Source organism: Eucyclogobius newberryi, unplaced genomic scaffold (assembly GCF_026437365.1).
Source record: "Eucyclogobius newberryi isolate DKJ021-1_F unplaced genomic scaffold, fEucNew1.0.hap1 SCAF_9, whole genome shotgun sequence".
Lineage (NCBI taxonomy): Eukaryota > Metazoa > Chordata > Actinopteri > Gobiiformes > Gobiidae > Eucyclogobius > Eucyclogobius newberryi.
The window spans coordinates 39611219-39636882 of NW_027316532.1; the positions used below are offsets into that span (position 1 = coordinate 39611219).

Here is a 25664-nt window from a genome sequence, read left to right on the forward strand (position 1 = left end):
GTAAAAAAAATCGTCATAAAAACACAAAATAACCTGGATGTCCATGGATCTTTTATATTATCAGTGCGACTACGACAAAGTCTAAGGAATAAAGTCTGGCGGTAATGCAACACTCGGATGTCAACCGCCATAAAACAACAACAACAACAACAACATTATCAACCTCTCGTCACTGAAACATGAGTTTGATCAGTCGTTTGAACTGTACTTTCTCTTATTCATGATTCCTGATTAAGGCAACATTTTGAGGACTTTTTCCTATTCAAAATCGTTGATCACTATAACGACGGCCCTAATTTCTCATCATTCTAAAACCCAGCATTTCAATAGGATAACTCTTATTTGATTGAAGAACGGACTAAAGTCCTATAAATCCTTCTGTGAGACGAGTTGACCAAACTAATGTTAGAGAAGGACAAATGGTGTAAAACCTGATGACGCGCTCAGAAAAAGAGCTATTGAAATATTAAAAATTATCACTTAACAAAACTCTTTTAAAATGCATAAATAACCTTGAGTCTAATATCCTTCTCAAATAAAAGATTGCACTGCAGTGTGAACCAGAGGAATACAAGTCAGGAACAGAACCTTGAGTGTGAAACAATCACAAGAATAGTGTTTTGTTTTATTAATAGATATAATGTGTATTCAGGAGACGTTGTGGTCCAACACAAAGATAGAAATGTTTACCTCCTCATTATACAAAAAACATTACTCTTAGTAGACTTAAGTATTCATCAAAAGTTCATACTCGAATATGTAACAAGTAGTTGACCATAAATCCTGATTAATATTGTAATCGGACGGAGAAAGTAAATAATAAAATAATAGATAAAAAGGGCACATAAAAGTATTGCAGTGTTTGTGGTTCTTCCCAGAGGAAAGTAAAAGAGACTCAATTCTAAAAACCCACAAAGAGAAAAGCATGATTTAGAAACAAAGAAAGGTCATTTCAAATAATCCTCAGTTTTCATCCAGGATCTGACATAGTTGAGTTTGAAAGTATTCACAAGATTTAAGAGAATAATCAACATCAATATTAGAATAGAATCCATTCCATCCCTTTCCTGAAAAGGCAGACATTTAGTAACTTAGTACAATATATGAAGGAGAAAGTGAAAACGTACCTTCCAAATGGGACATAGGACAAGCAGTACCTGTATGAGACAAGCATATGGGGAGTTACAACAATATGATTAATAATATATGGATTATTGATTGAGGAAGACTTACCACAACATTGACAGGATGAACAGAACGCAAAAACATGAAGCCAGGACAAAGCTGTCCCACTGATGAGGAATACATATAAAACACCTTTTACTCTAACTATATATATATATATATATATATATATATATATATATATATATATATATAATCTCAATCAAATGAAATAAATATGTATGTTTTCATTGAACTTACCCAGAATACTGTTAACTGAGTCAGCACAAAACCAATCTGAAAAAATGGTAATGGAACAACATGATTGCAATACAATTATCATTTATAACAAGTATTGATCCTGACGTTTACTCTACAACATAAAAGCAGAACAATGTTGACTTTTAGCAATTTAATTGACATCAATCCATCGCTTTTAGTGAAAGAGCCACACAAATGATTCATTGGTAAAGAAAGTAAACTGAGGTGTTCAGGTCGTAGGACTCATATCACAGACACGTTCACAGGGTCGTAGGACTCATATCACAGACACGTTCACAGGGTCGTAGGACTCATATCACAGACACGTTCACAGGGTCGTAGGACTCATATCACAGACATGTTCACAGGGTCGTAGGACTCATATCACAGACACGTTCACACGGTCGTAGGACTCATATCACAGACACGTTCACACGGTCGTAGGACTCATATCACAGTCACGTTCACACGGTCGTAGGACTCATATCACAGACACGTTCACACGGTCGTAGGACTCATATCACAGACACGTTGACACGGTCGTAGGACTCATATCACAGACATGTTCACAGGGTCGTAGGACTCATATCACAGACACGTTCACACGGTCGTAGGACTCATATCACAGACACGTTCACACGGTCGTAGGACTCATATCACAGTCACGTTCACACGGTCGTAGGACTCATATCACAGACACGTTCACAGGGTCGTAGGACTCATATCACAGACCGTAGGACTCATATCACAGACACGTTCACACGGTCGTAGGACTCATATCACAGACACGTTGACACGGTCGTAGGACTCATATCACAGTCACGTTCACACAGTCGTAGGACTCATATCACAGACACGTTCACAGGGTCGTAGGACTCATATCACAGACACGTTCACACAGTCGTAGGACTCATATCACAGACACGTTCACAGGGTCGTAGGACTCATATCACAGACACGTTCACACAGTCGTAGGACTCATATCACAGACACGTTCACAGGGTCGTAGGACTCATATCACAGACACGTTCACAGGGTCGTAGGACTCATATCACAGACACGTTCACAGGGTCGTAGGACTCATATCACAGACACATTCACAGGGTCGTAGGACTCATATCACAGTCACGTTCACACAGTCGTAGGACTCATATCACAGACACGTTCACAGGGTCGTAGGACTCATATCACAGACATGTTGACACGGTCGTAGGACTCATATCACAGACACATTCACAGGGTCGTAGGACTCATATCACAGTCACGTTCACACAGTCGTAGGACTCATATCACAGACACGTTCACAGGGTCGTAGGACTCATATCACAGACACGTTCACACGGTCGTAGGACTCATATCACAGACACGTTGACACGGTCGTAGGACTCATATCACAGTCACGTTCACACAGTCGTAGGACTCATATCACAGACACGTTGACACGGTCGTAGGACTCATATCACAGACACGTTCACAGGGTCGTAGGACTCATATCACAGACACGTTCACACAGTCGTAGGACTCATATCACAGACACGTTCACAGGGTCGTAGGACTCATATCACAGACATGTTGACACGGTCGTAGGACTCATATCACAGTCACGTTCACACAGTCGTAGGACTCATATCACAGACACATTCACAGGGTCGTAGGACTCATATCACAGACACGTTGACACGGTCGTAGGACTCATATCACAGACACGTTGACACGGTCGTAGGACTCATATCACAGTCACGTTCACACAGTCGTAGGACTCATATCACCGACACGTTCACAGGGTCGTAGGACTCATATCACAGACACGTTCACAGGGTCGTAGAACTCATATCACAGACACGTTCACACGTTAACACGGTCGTAGGACTCATATCACAGACACGTTCACAGGGTCGTAGGACTCATATCACAGACACATTCACACGTTGACACGGTCGTAGGACTCATATCACAGACACGTTCACAGGGTCGTAGGACTCATATCACAGACACGTTGACACGGTCGTAGGACTCATATAACAGACACGTTCACAGGGTCGTAGGACTCATATCACAGACACGTTCACACGTTGACACGGTCGTAGGACTCATATCACAGACACGTTCACACGGTCGTAGGACTCATATCAAAGACACATTCACACAGTCGTAGGACTCATATCACAGACACGTTGACACGGTCGTAGGACTCATATCACAGACACGTTCACAGGGTCGTAGGACTCATATCACAGACACGTTGACACGGTCGTAGGACTCATATCACAGACACGTTCACAGGGTCGTAGGACTCATATCACAGACACGTTCACACGTTGACACGGTCGTAGGACCCATATCACAGACACGTTCACAGGGTCGTAGGACTCATATCACAGACACGTTCACACGGTCGTAGGACTCATATCACAGACACGTTGACACGGTCGTAGGACTCATATCACAGACACGTTGACAGGGTCGTAGGACTCATATCACAGACACGTTCACACGGTCGTAGGACTCATATCACAGACACGTTGACACGATCGTAGGACTCATATCACAGACACGTTGACACGGTCGTAGGACTCATATCACAGACACGTTCACAGGGTCGTAGGACTCATATCACAGTCACGTTCACACAGTCGTAGGACTCATATCACAGACATGGTCGTAGGACTCATATCACAGTCACGTTCACACAGTCGTAGGACTCATATCACAGACACGTTCACAGGGTCGTAGGACTCATATCACAGACACGTTCACAGGGTCGTAGGACTCATATCACAGACACGTTCACACAGTCGTAGGACTCATATCACAGACACGTTCACAGGGTCGTAGGACTCATATCACAGACACGTTGACACGGTCGTAGGACTCATATCACAGTTACGTTCACACAGTCGTAGGACTCATATCACAGACACGTTCACAGGGTCGTAGGACTCATATCACAGACACGTTCACACAGTCGTAGGACTCATATCACAGACACGTTCACAGGGTCGTAGGACTCATATCACAGACACGTTCACACAGTCGTAGGACTCATATCACAGACACGTTCACAGGGTCGTAGGACTCATATCACAGACATGTTGACACGGTCGTAGGACTCATATCACAGACACATTCACAGGGTCGTAGGACTCATATCACAGTCACGTTCACACAGTCGTAGGACTCATATCACAGACACGTTCACAGGGTCGTAGGACTCATATCACAGACACGTTCACACGGTCGTAGGACTCATATCACAGACACGTTGACACGGTCGTAGGACTCATATCACAGTCACGTTCACACAGTCGTAGGACTCATATCACAGACACGTTGACACGGTCGTAGGACTCATATCACAGACACGTTCACAGGGTCGTAGGACTCATATCACAGACACGTTCACACAGTCGTAGGACTCATATCACAGACACGTTCACAGGGTCGTAGGACTCATATCACAGACATGTTGACACGGTCGTAGGACTCATATCACAGTCACGTTCACACAGTCGTAGGACTCATATCACAGACACATTCACAGGGTCGTAGGACTCATATCACAGACACGTTGACACGGTCGTAGGACTCATATCACAGACACGTTGACACGGTCGTAGGACTCATATCACAGTCACGTTCACACAGTCGTAGGACTCATATCACCGACACGTTCACAGGGTCGTAGGACTCATATCACAGACACGTTCACAGGGTCGTAGAACTCATATCACAGACACGTTCACACGTTAACACGGTCGTAGGACTCATATCACAGACACGTTCACAGGGTCGTAGGACTCATATCACAGACACATTCACACGTTGACACGGTCGTAGGACTCATATCACAGACACGTTCACAGGGTCGTAGGACTCATATCACAGACACGTTGACACGGTCGTAGGACTCATATAACAGACACGTTCACAGGGTCGTAGGACTCATATCACAGACACGTTCACACGTTGACACGGTCGTAGGACTCATATCACAGACACGTTCACACGGTCGTAGGACTCATATCAAAGACACATTCACACAGTCGTAGGACTCATATCACAGACACGTTGACACGGTCGTAGGACTCATATCACAGACACGTTCACAGGGTCGTAGGACTCATATCACAGACATGTTGACACGGTCGTAGGACTCATATCACAGTCACGTTCACACAGTCGTAGGACTCATATCACAGACACATTCACAGGGTCGTAGGACTCATATCACAGACACGTTGACACGGTCGTAGGACTCATATCACAGACACGTTGACACGGTCGTAGGACTCATATCACAGTCACGTTCACACAGTCGTAGGACTCATATCACCGACACGTTCACAGGGTCGTAGGACTCATATCACAGACACGTTCACAGGGTCGTAGAACTCATATCACAGACACGTTCACACGTTAACACGGTCGTAGGACTCATATCACAGACACGTTCACAGGGTCGTAGGACTCATATCACAGACACATTCACACGTTGACACGGTCGTAGGACTCATATCACAGACACGTTCACAGGGTCGTAGGACTCATATCACAGACACGTTGACACGGTCGTAGGACTCATATAACAGACACGTTCACAGGGTCGTAGGACTCATATCACAGACACGTTCACACGTTGACACGGTCGTAGGACTCATATCACAGACACGTTCACACGGTCGTAGGACTCATATCAAAGACACATTCACACAGTCGTAGGACTCATATCACAGACACGTTGACACGGTCGTAGGACTCATATCACAGACACGTTCACAGGGTCGTAGGACTCATATCACAGACACGTTGACACGGTCGTAGGACTCATATCACAGACACGTTCACAGGGTCGTAGGACTCATATCACAGACACGTTCACACGTTGACACGGTCGTAGGACCCATATCACAGACACGTTCACAGGGTCGTAGGACTCATATCACAGACACGTTCACACGGTCGTAGGACTCATATCACAGACACGTTGACACGGTCGTAGGACTCATATCACAGACACGTTGACAGGGTCGTAGGACTCATATCACAGACACGTTCACACGGTCGTAGGACTCATATCACAGACACGTTGACACGATCGTAGGACTCATATCACAGACACGTTGACACGGTCGTAGGACTCATATCACAGACACGTTCACAGGGTCGTAGGACTCATATCACAGTCACGTTCACACAGTCGTAGGACTCATATCACAGACATGGTCGTAGGACTCATATCACAGTCACGTTCACACAGTCGTAGGACTCATATCACAGACACGTTCACAGGGTCGTAGGACTCATATCACAGACACGTTCACAGGGTCGTAGGACTCATATCACAGACACGTTCACACAGTCGTAGGACTCATATCACAGACACGTTCACAGGGTCGTAGGACTCATATCACAGACACGTTGACACGGTCGTAGGACTCATATCACAGTTACGTTCACACAGTCGTAGGACTCATATCACAGACACGTTCACAGGGTCGTAGGACTCATATCACAGACACGTTCACACAGTCGTAGGACTCATATCACAGACACGTTCACAGGGTCGTAGGACTCATATCACAGACACGTTCACACAGTCGTAGGACTCATATCACAGACACGTTCACAGGGTCGTAGGACTCATATCACAGACATGTTGACACGGTCGTAGGACTCATATCACAGACACATTCACAGGGTCGTAGGACTCATATCACAGTCACGTTCACACAGTCGTAGGACTCATATCACAGACACGTTCACAGGGTCGTAGGACTCATATCACAGACACGTTCACACGGTCGTAGGACTCATATCACAGACACGTTGACACGGTCGTAGGACTCATATCACAGTCACGTTCACACAGTCGTAGGACTCATATCACAGACACGTTGACACGGTCGTAGGACTCATATCACAGACACGTTCACAGGGTCGTAGGACTCATATCACAGACACGTTCACACAGTCGTAGGACTCATATCACAGACACGTTCACAGGGTCGTAGGACTCATATCACAGACATGTTGACACGGTCGTAGGACTCATATCACAGTCACGTTCACACAGTCGTAGGACTCATATCACAGACACATTCACAGGGTCGTAGGACTCATATCACAGACACGTTGACACGGTCGTAGGACTCATATCACAGACACGTTGACACGGTCGTAGGACTCATATCACAGTCACGTTCACACAGTCGTAGGACTCATATCACCGACACGTTCACAGGGTCGTAGGACTCATATCACAGACACGTTCACAGGGTCGTAGAACTCATATCACAGACACGTTCACACGTTAACACGGTCGTAGGACTCATATCACAGACACGTTCACAGGGTCGTAGGACTCATATCACAGACACATTCACACGTTGACACGGTCGTAGGACTCATATCACAGACACGTTCACAGGGTCGTAGGACTCATATCACAGACACGTTGACACGGTCGTAGGACTCATATAACAGACACGTTCACAGGGTCGTAGGACTCATATCACAGACACGTTCACACGTTGACACGGTCGTAGGACTCATATCACAGACACGTTCACACGGTCGTAGGACTCATATCAAAGACACATTCACACAGTCGTAGGACTCATATCACAGACACGTTGACACGGTCGTAGGACTCATATCACAGACACGTTCACAGGGTCGTAGGACTCATATCACAGACACGTTGACACGGTCGTAGGACTCATATCACAGACACGTTCACAGGGTCGTAGGACTCATATCACAGACACGTTCACACGTTGACACGGTCGTAGGACTCATATCACAGACACGTTCACAGGGTCGTAGGACTCATATCACAGACACGTTCACACGGTCGTAGGACTCATATCACAGACACGTTGACACGGTCGTAGGACTCATATCACAGACACGTTCACACGGTCGTAGGACTCATATCACAGACACGTTGACAGGGTCGTAGGACTCATATCACAGACACGTTCACACGGTCGTAGGACTCATATCACAGACACGTTGACACGATCGTAGGACTCATATCACAGACACGTTGACACGGTCGTAGGACTCATATCACAGACACGTTCACAGGGTCGTAGGACTCATATCACAGTCACGTTCACACAGTCGTAGGACTCATATCACAGACATGGTCGTAGGACTCATATCACAGTCACGTTCACACAGTCGTAGGACTCATATCACAGACACGTTCACAGGGTCGTAGGACTCATATCACAGACACGTTCACAGGGTCGTAGGACTCATATCACAGACACGTTCACACAGTCGTAGGACTCATATCACAGACACGTTCACAGGGTCGTAGGACTCATATCACAGACACGTTGACACGGTCGTAGGACTCATATCACAGTTACGTTCACACAGTCGTAGGACTCATATCACAGACACGTTCACAGGGTCGTAGGACTCATATCACAGACACGTTCACACAGTCGTAGGACTCATATCACAGACACGTTCACAGGGTCGTAGGGCTCATATCACAGACACGTTCACACAGTCGTAGGACTCATATCACAGACACGTTCACAGGGTCGTAGGACTCATATCACAGACACGTTCACAGGGTCGTAGGACTCATATCACAGACACGTTCACAGGGTCGTAGGACTCATATCACAGACATGTTGACACGGTCGTAGGACTCATATCACAGACACATTCACAGGGTCGTAGGACTCATATCACAGTCACGTTCACACAGTCGTAGGACTCATATCACAGACACGTTCACAGGGTCGTAGGACTCATATCACAGACACGTTCACACGGTCGTAGGACTCATATCACAGACACGTTGACACGGTCGTAGGACTCATATCACAGTCACGTTCACACAGTCGTAGGACTCATATCACAGACACGTTCACAGGGTCGTAGGACTCATATCACAGACACGTTCACACAGTCGTAGGACTCATATCACAGACACGTTCACAGGGTCGTAGGACTCATATCACAGACACGTTGACACGGTCGTAGGACTCATATCACAGACACATTCACAGGGTCGTAGGACTCATATCACAGACACGTTCACAGGGTCGTAGGACTCATATCACAGACATGTTGACACGGTCGTAGGACTCATATCACAGTCACGTTCACACAGTCGTAGGACTCATATCACAGACACATTCACAGGGTCGTAGAACTCATATCACAGACACGTTGACACGGTCGTAGGACTCATATCACAGACACATTGACACGGTCGTAGGACTCATATCACAGTCACGTTCACACAGTCGTAGGACTCATATCACCGACACGTTCACAGGGTCGTAGGACTCATATCACAGACACGTTCACACAGTCGTAGGACTCATATCACAGACACGTTCACAGGGTCGTAGAACTCATATCACAGACACGTTCACACGTTAACACGGTCGTAGGACTCATATCACAGACACGTTCACAGGGTCGTAGGACTCATATCACAGACGCATTCACACGTTGACACGGTCGTAGGACTCATATCACAGACACGTTCACAGGGTCGTAGGACTCATATCACAGACACGTTGACACGGTCGTAGGACTCATATAACAGACACGTTCACAGGGTCGTAGGACTCATATCACAGACACGTTCACACGTTGACACGGTCGTAGGACTCATATCACAAACACGTTCACACGGTCGTAGGACTCATATCAAAGACACATTCACACAGTCGTAGGACTCATATCACAGACACGTTGACACGGTCGTAGGACTCAAATCACAGACACGTTCACAGGGTCGTAGGACTCATATCACAGACACGTTGACACGGTCGTAGGACTCATATCACAGACACGTTCACAGGGTCGTAGGACTCATATCACAGACACGTTCACACGTTGACACGGTCGTAGGACTCATATCACAGACACGTTCACAGGGTCGTAGGACTCATATCACAGACACGTTCACACGTTGACACGGTCGTAGGACTCATATCACAGACACGTTCACAGGGTCGTAGGACTCATATCACAGACACGTTCACACGGTCGTAGGACTCATATCACAGACACGTTGACACGGTCGTAGGACTCATATCACAGACACGTTCACACGGTCGTAGGACTCATATCACAGACACGTTGACAGGGTCGTAGGACTCATATCACAGACACGTTCACAGGGTCGTAGGACTCATATCACAGACACGTTCACAGGGTCGTAGGACTCATATCACAGTCACGTTCACACAGTCGTAGGACTCATATCACAGACATGGTCGTAGGACTCATATCACAGTCACGTTCACACAGTCGTAGGACTCATATCACAGACACGTTCACAGGGTCGTAGGACTCATATCACAGACACGTTCACAGGGTCGTAGGACTCATATCACAGACACGTTCACACAGTCGTAGGACTCATATCACAGACACGTTCACAGGGTCGTAGGACTCATATCACAGACACGTTGACACGGTCGTAGGACTCATATCACAGTCACGTTCACACAGTCGTAGGACTCATATCACAGACACGTTCACAGGGTCGTAGGACTCATATCACAGACACGTTCACACAGTCGTAGGACTCATATCACAGACACGTTCACAGGGTCGTAGGACTCATATCACAGACACGTTCACACAGTCGTAGGACTCATATCACAGACACGTTCACAGGGTCGTAGGACTCATATCACAGACACGTTCACAGGGTCGTAGGACTCATATCACAGACACGTTCACAGGGTCGTAGGACTCATATCACAGACATGTTGACACGGTCGTAGGACTCATATCACAGACACATTCACAGGGTCGTAGGACTCATATCACAGTCACGTTCACACAGTCGTAGGACTCATATCACAGACACGTTCACAGGGTCGTAGGACTCATATCACAGACACGTTCACACGGTCGTAGGACTCATATCACAGACACGTTGACACGGTCGTAGGACTCATATCACAGTCACGTTCACACAGTCGTAGGACTCATATCACAGACACGTTCACAGGGTCGTAGGACTCATATCACAGACACGTTCACACAGTCGTAGGACTCATATCACAGACACGTTCACAGGGTCGTAGGACTCATATCACAGACATGTTGACACGGTCGTAGGACTCATATCACAGTCACGTTCACACAGTCGTAGGACTCATATCACAGACACATTCACAGGGTCGTAGGACTCATATCACAGACACGTTGACACGGTCGTAGGACTCATATCACAGACACGTTGACACGGTCGTAGGACTCATATCACAGTCACGTTCACACAGTCGTAGGACTCATATCACCGACACGTTCACAGGGTCGTAGGACTCATATCACAGACACGTTCACACAGTCGTAGGACTCATATCACAGACACGTTCACAGGGTCGTAGAACTCATATCACAGACACGTTCACACGTTAACACGGTCGTAGGACTCATATCACAGACACGTTCACAGGGTCGTAGGACTCATATCACAGACACATTCACACGTTGACACGGTCGTAGGACTCATATCACAGACACGTTCACAGGGTCGTAGGACTCATATCACAGACACGTTCACAGGGTCGTAGGACTCATATCACAGACACATTCACACAGTCGTAGGACTCATATCACAGACACGTTCACAGGGTCGCAGGACTCATATCACAGACACGTTCACACGTTGACACGGTCGTAGGACTCATATCACAGACACGTTCACACGGTCGTAGGACTCATATCAAAGACACATTCACACAGTCGTAGGACTCATATCACAGACACGTTGACACGGTCGTAGGACTCATATCACAGACACGTTCACAGGGTCGTAGGACTCATATCACAGACACGTTGACATGGTCGTAGGACTCATATCACAGACACGTTCACAGGGTCGTAGGACTCATATCACAGACACGTTCACACGTTGACACGGTCGTAGGACTCATATCACAGACACGTTCACAGGGTCGTAGGACTCATATCACAGACACGTTCACACGGTCGTAGGACTCATATCACAGACACGTTGACACGGTCGTAGGACTCATATCACAGACACGTTCACACGGTCGTAGGACTCATATCACAGACACGTTGACAGGGTCGTAGGACTCATATCACAGACACGTTCACACGGTCGTAGGACTCATATCACAGACACGTTGACACGATCGTAGGACTCATATCACAGACACGTTGACACGGTCGTAGGACTCATATCACAGACACGTTCACAGGGTCGTAGGACTCATATCACAGTCACGTTCACACAGTCGTAGGACTCATATCACAGACATGGTCGTAGGACTCATATCACAGTCACGTTCACACAGTCGTAGGACTCATATCACAGACACGTTCACAGGGTCGTAGGACTCATATCACAGACACGTTCACAGGGTCGTAGGACTCATATCACAGACACGTTCACACAGTCGTAGGACTCATATCACAGACACGTTCACAGGGTCGCAGGACTCATATCACAGACACGTTGACACGGTCGTAGGACTCATATCACAGTTACGTTCACACAGTCGTAGGACTCATATCACAGACACGTTCACAGGGTCGTAGGACTCATATCACAGACACGTTCACACAGTCGTAGGACTCATATCACAGACACGTTCACAGGGTCGTAGGACTCATATCACAGACATGTTGACACGGTCGTAGGACTCATATCACAGACACATTCACAGGGTCGTAGGACTCATATCACAGTCACGTTCACACAGTCGTAGGACTCATATCACAGACACGTTCACAGGGTCGTAGGACTCATATCACAGACACGTTCACACGGTCGTAGGACTCATATCACAGACACGTTGACACGGTCGTAGGACTCATATCACAGTCACGTTCACACAGTCGTAGGACTCATATCACAGACACGTTCACAGGGTCGTAGGACTCATATCACAGACACGTTCACACAGCCGTAGGACTCATATCACAGACACGTTCACAGGGTCGTAGGACTCATATCACAGACACGTTGACACGGTCGTAGGACTCATATCACAGACACATTCACAGGGTCGTAGGACTCATATCACAGACACGTTCACAGGGTCGTAGGACTCATATCACAGACATGTTGACACGGTCGTAGGACTCATATCACAGTCACGTTCACACAGTCGTAGGACTCATATCACAGACACATTCACAGGGTCGTAGAACTCATATCACAGACACGTTGACACGGTCGTAGGACTCATATCACAGACACATTGACACGGTCGTAGGACTCATATCACAGTCACGTTCACACAGTCGTAGGACTCATATCACCGACACGTTCACAGGGTCGTAGGACTCATATCACAGACACGTTCACACAGTCGTAGGACTCATATCACAGACACGTTCACAGGGTCGTAGAACTCATATCACAGACACGTTCACACGTTAACACGGTCGTAGGACTCATATCACAGACACGTTCACAGGGTCGTAGGACTCATATCACAGACACGTTGACACGGTCGTAGGACTCATATCACAGACACGTTCACAGGGTCGTAGGACTCATATCACAGTCACGTTCACACAGTCGTAGGACTCATATCACAGACATGGTCGTAGGACTCATATCACAGTCACGTTCACACAGTCGTAGGACTCATATCACAGACACGTTCACAGGGTCGTAGGACTCATATCACAGACACGTTCACAGGGTCGTAGGACTCATATCACAGACACGTTCACACAGTCGTAGGACTCATATCACAGACACGTTCACAGGGTCGTAGGACTCATATCACAGACACGTTGACACGGTCGTAGGACTCATATCACAGTTACGTTCACACAGTCGTAGGACTCATATCACAGACACGTTCACAGGGTCGTAGGACTCATATCACAGACACGTTCACACAGTCGTAGGACTCATATCACAGACACGTTCACAGGGTCGTAGGACTCATATCACAGACACGTTCACACAGTCGTAGGACTCATATCACAGACACGTTCACAGGGTCGTAGGACTCATATCACAGACACGTTCACAGGGTCGTAGGACTCATATCACAGACACGTTCACAGGGTCGTAGGACTCATATCACAGACATGTTGACACGGTCGTAGGACTCATATCACAGACACATTCACAGGGTCGTAGGACTCATATCACAGTCACGTTCACACAGTCGTAGGACTCATATCACAGACACGTTCACAGGGTCGTAGGACTCATATCACAGACACGTTCACACGGTCGTAGGACTCATATCACAGACACGTTGACACGGTCGTAGGACTCATATCACAGTCACGTTCACACAGTCGTAGGACTCATATCACAGACACGTTCACAGGGTCGTAGGACTCATATCACAGACACGTTCACACAGTCGTAGGACTCATATCACAGACACGTTCACAGGGTCGTAGGACTCATATCACAGACACGTTGACACGGTCGTAGGACTCATATCACAGACACATTCACAGGGTCGTAGGACTCATATCACAGACACGTTCACAGGGTCGTAGGACTCATATCACAGACATGTTGACACGGTCGTAGGACTCATATCACAGTCACGTTCACACAGTCGTAGGACTCATATCACAGACACATTCACAGGGTCGTAGAACTCATATCACAGACACGTTGACACGGTCGTAGGACTCATATCACAGACACATTGACACGGTCGTAGGACTCATATCACAGTCACGTTCACACAGTCGTAGGACTCATATCACCGACACGTTCACAGGGTCGTAGGACTCATATCACAGACACGTTCACACAGTCGTAGGACTCATATCACAGACACGTTCACAGGGTCGTAGAACTCATATCACAGACACGTTCACACGTTAACACGGTCGTAGGACTCATATCACAGACACGTTCACAGGGTCGTAGGACTCATATCACAGACACATTCACACGTTGACACGGTCGTAGGACTCATATCACAGACACGTTCACAGGGTCGTAGGACTCATATCACAGACACGTTGACACGGTCGTAGGACTCATATAACAGACACGTTCACAGGGTCGTAGGACTCATATCACAGACACGTTCACACGTTGACACGGTCGTAGGACTCATATCACAAACACGTTCACACGGTCGTAGGACTCATATCAAAGACACATTCACACAGTCGTAGGACTCATATCACAGACACGTTGACACGGTCGTAGGACTCATATCACAGACACGTTCACAGGGTCGTAGGACTCATATCACAGACACGTTGACACGGTCGTAGGACTCATATCACAGACACGTTCACAGGGTCGTAGGACTCATATCACAGACACGTTCACACGTTGACACGGTCGTAGGACTCATATCACAGACACGTTCACAGGGTCGTAGGACTCATATCACAGACACGTTCACACGTTGACACGGTCGTAGGACTCATATCACAGACACGTTCACACAGTCGTAGGACTCATATCACAGACACGTTCACAGGGTCGTAGGACTCATATCACAGACACGTTCACACAGTCGTAGGACTCATATCACAGACACGTTCACAGGGTCGTAGGACTCATATCACAGACACGTTCACAGGGTCGTAGGACTCATATCACAGACACGTTCACAGGGTCGTAGGACTCATATCACAGACATGTTGACACGGTCGTAGGACTCATATCACAGACACATTCACAGGGTCGTAGGACTCATATCACAGTCACGTTCACACAGTCGTAGGACTCATATCACAGACACGTTCACAGGGTCGTAGGACTCATATCACAGACACGTTCACACGGTCGTAGGACTCATATCACAGACACGTTGACACGGTCGTAGGACTCATATCACAGTCACGTTCACACAGTCGTAGGACTCATATCACAGACACGTTCACAGGGTCGTAGGACTCATATCACAGACACGTTCACACAGTCGTAGGACTCATATCACAGACACGTTCACAGGGTCGTAGGACTCATATCACAGACACGTTGACACGGTCGTAGGACTCATATCACAGACACATTCACAGGGTCGTAGGACTCATATCACAGACACGTTCACAGGGTCGTAGGACTCATATCACAGACATGTTGACACGGTCGTAGGACTCATATCACAGTCACGTTCACACAGTCGTAGGACTCATATCACAGACACATTCACAGGGTCGTAGAACTCATATCACAGACACGTTGACACGGTCGTAGGACTCATATCACAGACACATTGACACGGTCGTAGGACTCATATCACAGTCACGTTCACACAGTCGTAGGACTCATATCACCGACACGTTCACAGGGTCGTAGGACTCATATCACAGACACGTTCACACAGTCGTAGGACTCATATCACAGACACGTTCACAGGGTCGTAGAACTCATATCACAGACACGTTCACACGTTAACACGGTCGTAGGACTCATATCACAGACACGTTCACAGGGTCGTAGGACTCATATCACAGACACGTTGACACGGTCGTAGGACTCATATCACAGACACGTTCACAGGGTCGTAGGACTCATATCACAGTCACGTTCACACAGTCGTAGGACTCATATCACAGACATGGTCGTAGGACTCATATCACAGTCACGTTCACACAGTCGTAGGACTCATATCACAGACACGTTCACAGGGTCGTAGGACTCATATCACAGACACGTTCACAGGGTCGTAGGACTCATATCACAGACACGTTCACAGGGTCGTAGGACTCATATCACAGACACGTTGACACGGTCGTAGGACTCATATCACAGTTACGTTCACACAGTCGTAGGACTCATATCACAGACACGTTCACAGGGTCGTAGGACTCATATCACAGACACGTTCACACAGTTGTAGGACTCATATCACAGACACGTTCACAGGGTCGTAGGACTCATATCACAGACACGTTCACACAGTCGTAGGACTCATATCACAGACACGTTCACAGGGTCGTAGGACTCATATCACAGACACGTTCACAGGGTCGTAGGACTCATATCACAGACACGTTCACAGGGTCGTAGGACTCATATCACAGACATGTTGACACGGTCGTAGGACTCATATCACAGACACATTCACAGGGTCGTAGGACTCATATCACAGTCACGTTCACACAGTCGTAGGACTCATATCACAGACACGTTCACAGGGTCGTAGGACTCATATCACAGACACGTTCACACGGTCGTAGGACTCATATCACAGACACGTTGACACGGTCGTAGGACTCATATCACAGTCACGTTCACACAGTCGTAGGACTCATATCACAGACACGTTCACAGGGTCGTAGGACTCATATCACAGACACGTTCACACAGTCGTAGGACTCATATCACAGACACGTTCACAGGGTCGTAGGACTCATATCACAGACACGTTGACACGGTCGTAGGACTCATATCACAGACACATTCACAGGGTCGTAGGACTCATATCACAGACACGTTCACAGGGTCGTAGGACTCATATCACAGACATGTTGACACGGTCGTAGGACTCATATCACAGTCACGTTCACACAGTCGTAGGACTCATATCACAGACACATTCACAGGGTCGTAGAACTCATATCACAGACACGTTGACACGGTCGTAGGACTCATATCACAGACACATTGACACGGTCGTAGGACTCATATCACAGTCACGTTCACACAGTCGTAGGACTCATATCACCGACACGTTCACAGGGTCGTAGGACTCATATCACAGACACGTTCACACAGTCGTAGGACTCATATCACAGACACGTTCACAGGGTCGTAGAACTCATATCACAGACACGTTCACACGTTAACACGGTCGTAGGACTCATATCACAGACACGTTCACAGGGTCGTAGGACTCATATCACAGACACATTCACACGTTGACACGGTCGTAGGACTCATATCACAGACACGTTCACAGGGTCGTAGGACTCATATCACAGACACGTTGACACGGTCGTAGGACTCATATAACAGACACGTTCACAGGGTCGTAGGACTCATATCACAGACACGTTCACACGTTGACACGGTCGTAGGACTCATATCACAAACACGTTCACACGGTCGTAGGACTCATATCAAAGACACATTCACACAGTCGTAGGACTCATATCACAGACACGTTGACACGGTCGTAGGACTCATATCACAGACACGTTCACAGGGTCGTAGGACTCATATCACAGACACGTTGACACGGTCGTAGGACTCATATCACAGACACGTTCACAGGGTCGTAGGACTCATATCACAGACACGTTCACACGTTGACACGGTCGTAGGACTCATATCACAGACACGTTCACAGGGTCGTAGGACTCATATCACAGACACGTTCACACGTTGACACGGTCGTAGGACTCATATCACAGACACGTTCACAGGGTCGTAGGACTCATATCACAGACACGTTCACACGGTCGTAGGACTCATATCACAGACACGTTGACACGGTCGTAGGACTCATATCACAGACACGTTCACACGGTCGTAGGACTCATATCACAGACACGTTGACAGGGTCGTAGGACTCATATCACAGACACGTTCACAGGGTCGTAGGACTCATATCACAGACACGTTCACAGGGTCGTAGGACTCATATCACAGTCACGTTCACACAGTCGTAGGACTCATATCACAGACATGGTCGTAGGACTCATATCACAGTCACGTTCACACAGTCGTAGGACTCATATCACAGACACGTTCACAGGGTCGTAGGACTCATATCACAGACACGTTCACAGGGTCGTAGGACTCATATCACAGACACGTTCACACAGTCGTAGGACTCATATCACAGACACGTTCACAGGGTCGTAGGACTCATATCACAGACACGTTGACACGGTCGTAGGACTCATATCACAGTCACGTTCACACAGTCGTAGGACTCATATCACAGACACGTTCACAGGGTCGTAGGACTCATATCACAGACACGTTCACACAGTCGTAGGACTCATATCACAGACACGTTCACAGGGTCGTAGGACTCATATCACAGACACGTTCACACAGTCGTAGGACTCATATCACAGACACGTTCACAGGGTCGTAGGACTCATATCACAGACACGTTCACAGGGTCGTAGGACTCATATCACAGACACGTTCACAGGGTCGTAGGACTCATATCACAGACACGTTCACAGGGTCGTAGGACTCATATCACAGACACGTTCACACGGTCGTAGGACTCATATCACAGACACGTTGACACGGTCGTAGGACTCATATCACAGTCACGTTCACACAGTCGTAGGACTCATATCACAGACACGTTCACAGGGTCGTAGGACTCATATCACAGACACGTTCACACAGTCGTAGGACTCATATCACAGACACGTTCACAGGGTCGTAGGACTCATATCACAGACATGTTGACACGGTCGTAGGACTCATATCACAGTCACGTTCACACAGTCGTAGGACTCATATCACAGACACATTCACAGGGTCGTAGGACTCATATCACAGACACGTTGACACGGTCGTAGGACTCATATCACAGACACGTTGACACGGTCGTAGGACTCATATCACAGTCACGTTCACACAGTCGTAGGACTCATATCACCGACACGTTCACAGGGTCGTAGGACTCATATCACAGACACGTTCACACAGTCGTAGGACTCATATCACAGACACGTTCACAGGGTCGTAGGACTCATATCACAGACACATTCACACGTTGACACGGTCGTAGGACTCATATCACAGACACGTTCACAGGGTCGTAGGACTCATATCACAGACACGTTCACAGGGTCGTAGGACTCATATCACAGACACATTCACACAGTCGTAGGACTCATATCACAGACACGTTCACAGGGTCGCAGGACTCATATCACAGACACGTTCACACGTTGACACGGTCGTAGGACTCATATCACAGACATGTTCACACGGTCGTAGGACTCATATCAAAGACACATTCACACAGTCGTAGGACTCATATCACAGACACGTTGACACGGTCGTAGGACTCATATCACAGACACGTTCACAGGGTCGTAGGACTCATATCACAGACACGTTGACACGGTCGTAGGACTCATATCACAGACACGTTCACAGGGTCGTAGGACTCATATCACAGACACGTTCACACGTTGACACGGTCGTAGGACTCATATCACAGACACGTTCACAGGGTCGTAGGACTCATATCACAGACACGTTCACACGTTGACACGGTCGTAGGACTCATATCACAGACACGTTCACAGGGTCGTAGGACTCATATCACAGACACGTTCACACGGTCGTAGGACTCATATCACAGACACGTTGACACGGTCGTAGGACTCATATCACAGACACGTTCACACGGTCGTAGGACTCATATCACAGACACGTTGACAGGGTCGTAGGACTCATATCACAGACACGTTCACAGGGTCGTAGGACTCATATCACAGACACGTTCACAGGGTCGTAGGACTCATATCACAGTCACGTTCACACAGTCGTAGGACTCATATCACAGACATGGTCGTAGGACTCATATCACAGTCACGTTCACACAGTCGTAGGACTCATATCACAGACACGTTCACAGGGTCGTAGGACTCATATCACAGACACGTTCACAGGGTCGTAGGACTCATATCACAGACACGTTCACACAGTCGTAGGACTCATATCACAGACACGTTCACAGGGTCGTAGGACTCATATCACAGACACGTTGACACGGTCGTAGGACTCATATCACAGTCACGTTCACACAGTCGTAGGACTCATATCACAGACACGTTCACAGGGTCGTAGGACTCATATCACAGACACGTTCACACAGTCGTAGGACTCATATCACAGACACGTTCACAGGGTCGTAGGACTCATATCACAGACACGTTCACACAGTCGTAGGACTCATATCACAGACACGTTCACAGGGTCGTAGGACTCATATCACAGACACGTTCACAGGGTCGTAGGACTCATATCACAGACACGTTCACAGGGTCGTAGGACTCATATCACAGACACGTTCACAGGGTCGTAGGACTCATATCACAGACACGTTCACACGGTCGTAGGACTCATATCACAGACACGTTGACACGGTCGTAGGACTCATATCACAGTCACGTTCACACAGTCGTAGGACTCATATCACAGACACGTTCACAGGGTCGTAGGACTCATATCACAGACACGTTCACACAGTCGTAGGACTCATATCACAGACACGTTCACAGGGTCGTAGGACTCATATCACAGACATGTTGACACGGTCGTAGGACTCATATCACAGTCACGTTCACACAGTCGTAGGACTCATATCACAGACACATTCACAGGGTCGTAGGACTCATATCACAGACACGTTGACACGGTCGTAGGACTCATATCACAGACACGTTGACACGGTCGTAGGACTCATATCACAGTCACGTTCACACAGTCGTAGGACTCATATCACCGACACGTTCACAGGGTCGTAGGACTCATATCACAGACACGTTCACACAGTCGTAGGACTCATCACAGACACGTTCACAGGGTCGTAGGACTCATATCACAGACACATTCACACGTTGACACGGTCGTAGGACTCATATCACAGACACGTTCACAGGGTCGTAGGACTCATATCACAGACACGTTCACAGGGTCGTAGGACTCATATCACAGACACATTCACACAGTCGTAGGACTCATATCACAGACACGTTCACAGGGTCGCAGGACTCATATCACAGACACGTTCACACGTTGACACGGTCGTAGGACTCATATCACAGACATGTTCACACGGTCGTAGGACTCATATCAAAGACACATTCACACAGTCGTAGGACTCATATCACAGACACGTTGACACGGTCGTAGGACTCATATCACAGACACGTTCACAGGGTCGTAGGACTCATATCACAGACACGTTGACACGGTCGTAGGACTCATATCACAGACACGTTCACAGGGTCGTAGGACTCATATCACAGACACGTTCACACGTTGACACGGTCGTAGGACTCATATCACAGACACGTTCACAGGGTCGTAGGACTCATATCACAGACACGTTCACACGTTGACACGGTCGTAGGACTCATATCACAGACACGTTCACAGGGTCGTAGGACTCATATCACAGACACGTTCACACGGTCGTAGGACTCATATCACAGACACGTTGACACGGTCGTAGGACTCATATCACAGACACGTTCACACGGTCGTAGGACTCATATCACAGACACGTTGACAGGGTCGTAGGACTCATATCACAGACACGTTCACAGGGTCGTAGGACTCATATCACAGACACGTTCACAGGGTCGTAGGACTCATATCACAGTCACGTTCACACAGTCGTAGGACTCATATCACAGACATGGTCATAGGACTCATATCACAGTCACGTTCACACAGTCGTAGGACTCATATCACAGACACGTTCACAGGGTCGTAGGACTCATATCACAGACACGTTCACAGGGTCGTAGGACTCATATCACAGACACGTTCACACAGTCGTAGGACTCATATCACAGACACGTTCACAGGGTCGTAGGACTCATATCACAGACACGTTGACACGGTCGTAGGACTCATATCACAGTCACGTTCACACAGTCGTAGGACTCATATCACAGACACGTTCACAGGGTCGTAGGACTCATATCACAGACACGTTCACACAGTCGTAGGACTCATATCACAGACACGTTCACAGGGTCGTAGGACTCATATCACAGACACGTTCACACAGTCGTAGGACTCATATCACAGACACGTTCACAGGGTCGTAGGACTCATATCACAGACACGTTCACAGGGTCGTAGGACTCATATCACAGACACGTTCACAGGGTCGTAGGACTCATATCACAGACATGTTGACACGGTCGTAGGACTCATATCACAGACACATTCACAGGGTCGTAGGACTCATATCACAGTCACGTTCACACAGTCGTAGGACTCATATCACAGACACGTTCACAGGGTCGTAGGACTCATATCACAGACACGTTCACACGGTCGTAGGACTCATATCACAGACACGTTGACACGGTCGTAGGACTCATATCACAGTCACGTTCACACAGTCGTAGGACTCATATCACAGACACGTTCACAGGGTCGTAGGACTCATATCACAGACACGTTCACACAGTCGTAGGACTCATATCACAGACACGTTCACAGGGTCGTAGGACTCATATCACAGACATGTTGACACGGTCGTAGGACTCATATCACAGTCACGTTCACACAGTCGTAGGACTCATATCACAGACACATTCACAGGGTCGTAGGACTCATATCACAGACACGTTGACACGGTCGTAGGACTCATATCACAGACACGTTGACACGGTCGTAGGACTCATATCACAGTCACGTTCACACAGTCGTAGGACTCATATCACCGACACGTTCACAGGGTCGTAGGACTCATATCACAGACACGTTCACACAGTCGTAGGACTCATATCACAGACACGTTCACAGGGTCGTAGAACTCATATCACAGACACGTTCACACGTTAACACGGTCGTAGGACTCATATCACAGACACGTTCACAGGGTCGTAGGACTCATATCACAGACACATTCACACGTTGACACGGTCGTAGGACTCATATCACAGACACGTTCACAGGGTCGTAGGACTCATATCACAGACACGTTCACAGGGTCGTAGGACTCATATCACAGACACATTCACACAGTCGTAGGACTCATATCACAGACACGTTCACAGGGTCGCAGGACTCATATCACAGACACGTTCACACGTTGACACGGTCGTAGGACTCATATCACAGACATGTTGACACGGTCGTAGGACTCATATCACAGACACATTCACACAGTCGTAGGACTCATATCACAGACACGTTGACACGGTCGTAGGACTCATATCACAGACACGTTCACACGGTCGTAGGACTCATATCACAGACACGTTGACACGATCGTAGGACTCATATCACAGACACGTTGACACGGTCGTAGGACTCATATCACAGACACATTGACACGGTCGTAGGACTCATATGACAGACACGTTGACATGGTCGTAGGACTCATATCACAGACACGTTCACACGGTCGTAGGACTCATATCACAGACACATTCACACAGTCGTAGGACTCATATCACAGACACGTTGACACGGTCGTAGGACTCATATCACAGACACGTTCACACAGTCGTAGGACTCATATCACAGACACGTTCACAGGGTCGTAGGACTCATATCACAGACACGTTCACACGGTCGTAGGACTCATATCACAGACATGTTGACACGGTCGTAGGACTCATATCACAGACACGTTCACACGGTCGTAGGACTCATATCACAGACACGTTCACACAGTCGTAGGACTCATATCACAGACACGTTGACACGGTCGTAGGACTCATATCACAGACACGTTCACACAGTCGTAGGACTCATATCACAGACACGTTGACACGGTCGTAGGACTCATATGACAGACACGTTGACATGGTCGTAGGACTCATATCACAGACACGTTCACACGGTCGTAGGACTCATATCACAGACACATTCACACAGTCGTAGGACTCATATCACAGACACGTTGACACGGTCGTAGGACTCATATCACAGACACGTTCACACAGTCGTAGGACTCATATCACAGACACGTTCACACGGTCGTAGGACTCATATCACAGACACGTTCACACGGTCGTACGATCATCCAGGTGGCAGAAGCGGCTCTGGTTTGGTCAAACATGGTTTGCAGCTGATGCTCGAATCCTCGGAGAGAAAAGCTGCTGTTTGAACACAAGAAACGTGTTTTAAATCAAGGCTGATTTCATTTCTGCAGAATAAACTCGAACCTGATCACGAGGCACATGTTTCCCACTACGAACGGAGTGAGACCAAACTCTGGGAAATTACGCAACCAAATGCCCTTGGGTCAAAACAACAAATATGATTTATGATTAAGAATTGTGAATAATGAACATTTTACAGATGCTTCAAGTTTTTTTCTGTCCTCTACTTTATTATTGCAAATGTAATAGTGGAACATTTTAATATTTGACTATTAATTAAAATTACATTATTTCTTTAAAGAGATATTGTTTTTTCTACTTCTGATAAATAATTAAATACAAAATTAATATTATTAAATTTCATTATTTGTAAACCAAAATGTATTTGTTTCATGGTTTTTGACGTTTCATATTTTATACTTTTTACTATATTTTTACCGTTGATGATCTAAAACAATCATAGCTTTAATTCACTGCAA

At 47.3% G+C, this 25664-nt stretch overlaps 1 protein-coding gene across 1 annotated transcript; it reads right to left on the reverse strand.

Moving 5' to 3' along the window:
- Window positions 1-653: 653 nt before the first annotated feature.
- On the reverse strand, window positions 654-25368 carry LOC140354393 (vesicle transport protein SFT2B-like). Its single transcript, XM_072439392.1, has 6 exons — window positions 25249-25368; window positions 25101-25182; window positions 1426-1461; window positions 1234-1292; window positions 1128-1157; window positions 654-1067 (listed from the first exon to the last, which is right to left on the reverse strand). The coding sequence occupies exons 1-6, from the start codon at window positions 25263-25265 to the stop codon at window positions 1040-1042; spliced, it is 252 nt and encodes an 83-aa protein (XP_072295493.1). The 5' UTR covers window positions 25266-25368; the 3' UTR covers window positions 654-1039.
- Between the last annotated feature and the right edge of the window lie 296 nt (window positions 25369-25664).

Coding starts and splice junctions, on each gene's coding strand:
- LOC140354393 (XM_072439392.1), bottom strand. Junction 1,158..1,233: donor TTCATCCTGTCAATGTTGTG/GTAAGTCTTCCT, acceptor TGTCTCATACAG/GTACTGCTTGTCCTATGTCC. Junction 1,068..1,127: donor TCCTATGTCCCATTTGGAAG/GTACGTTTTCAC, acceptor CTGCCTTTTCAG/GAAAGGGATGGAATGGATTC.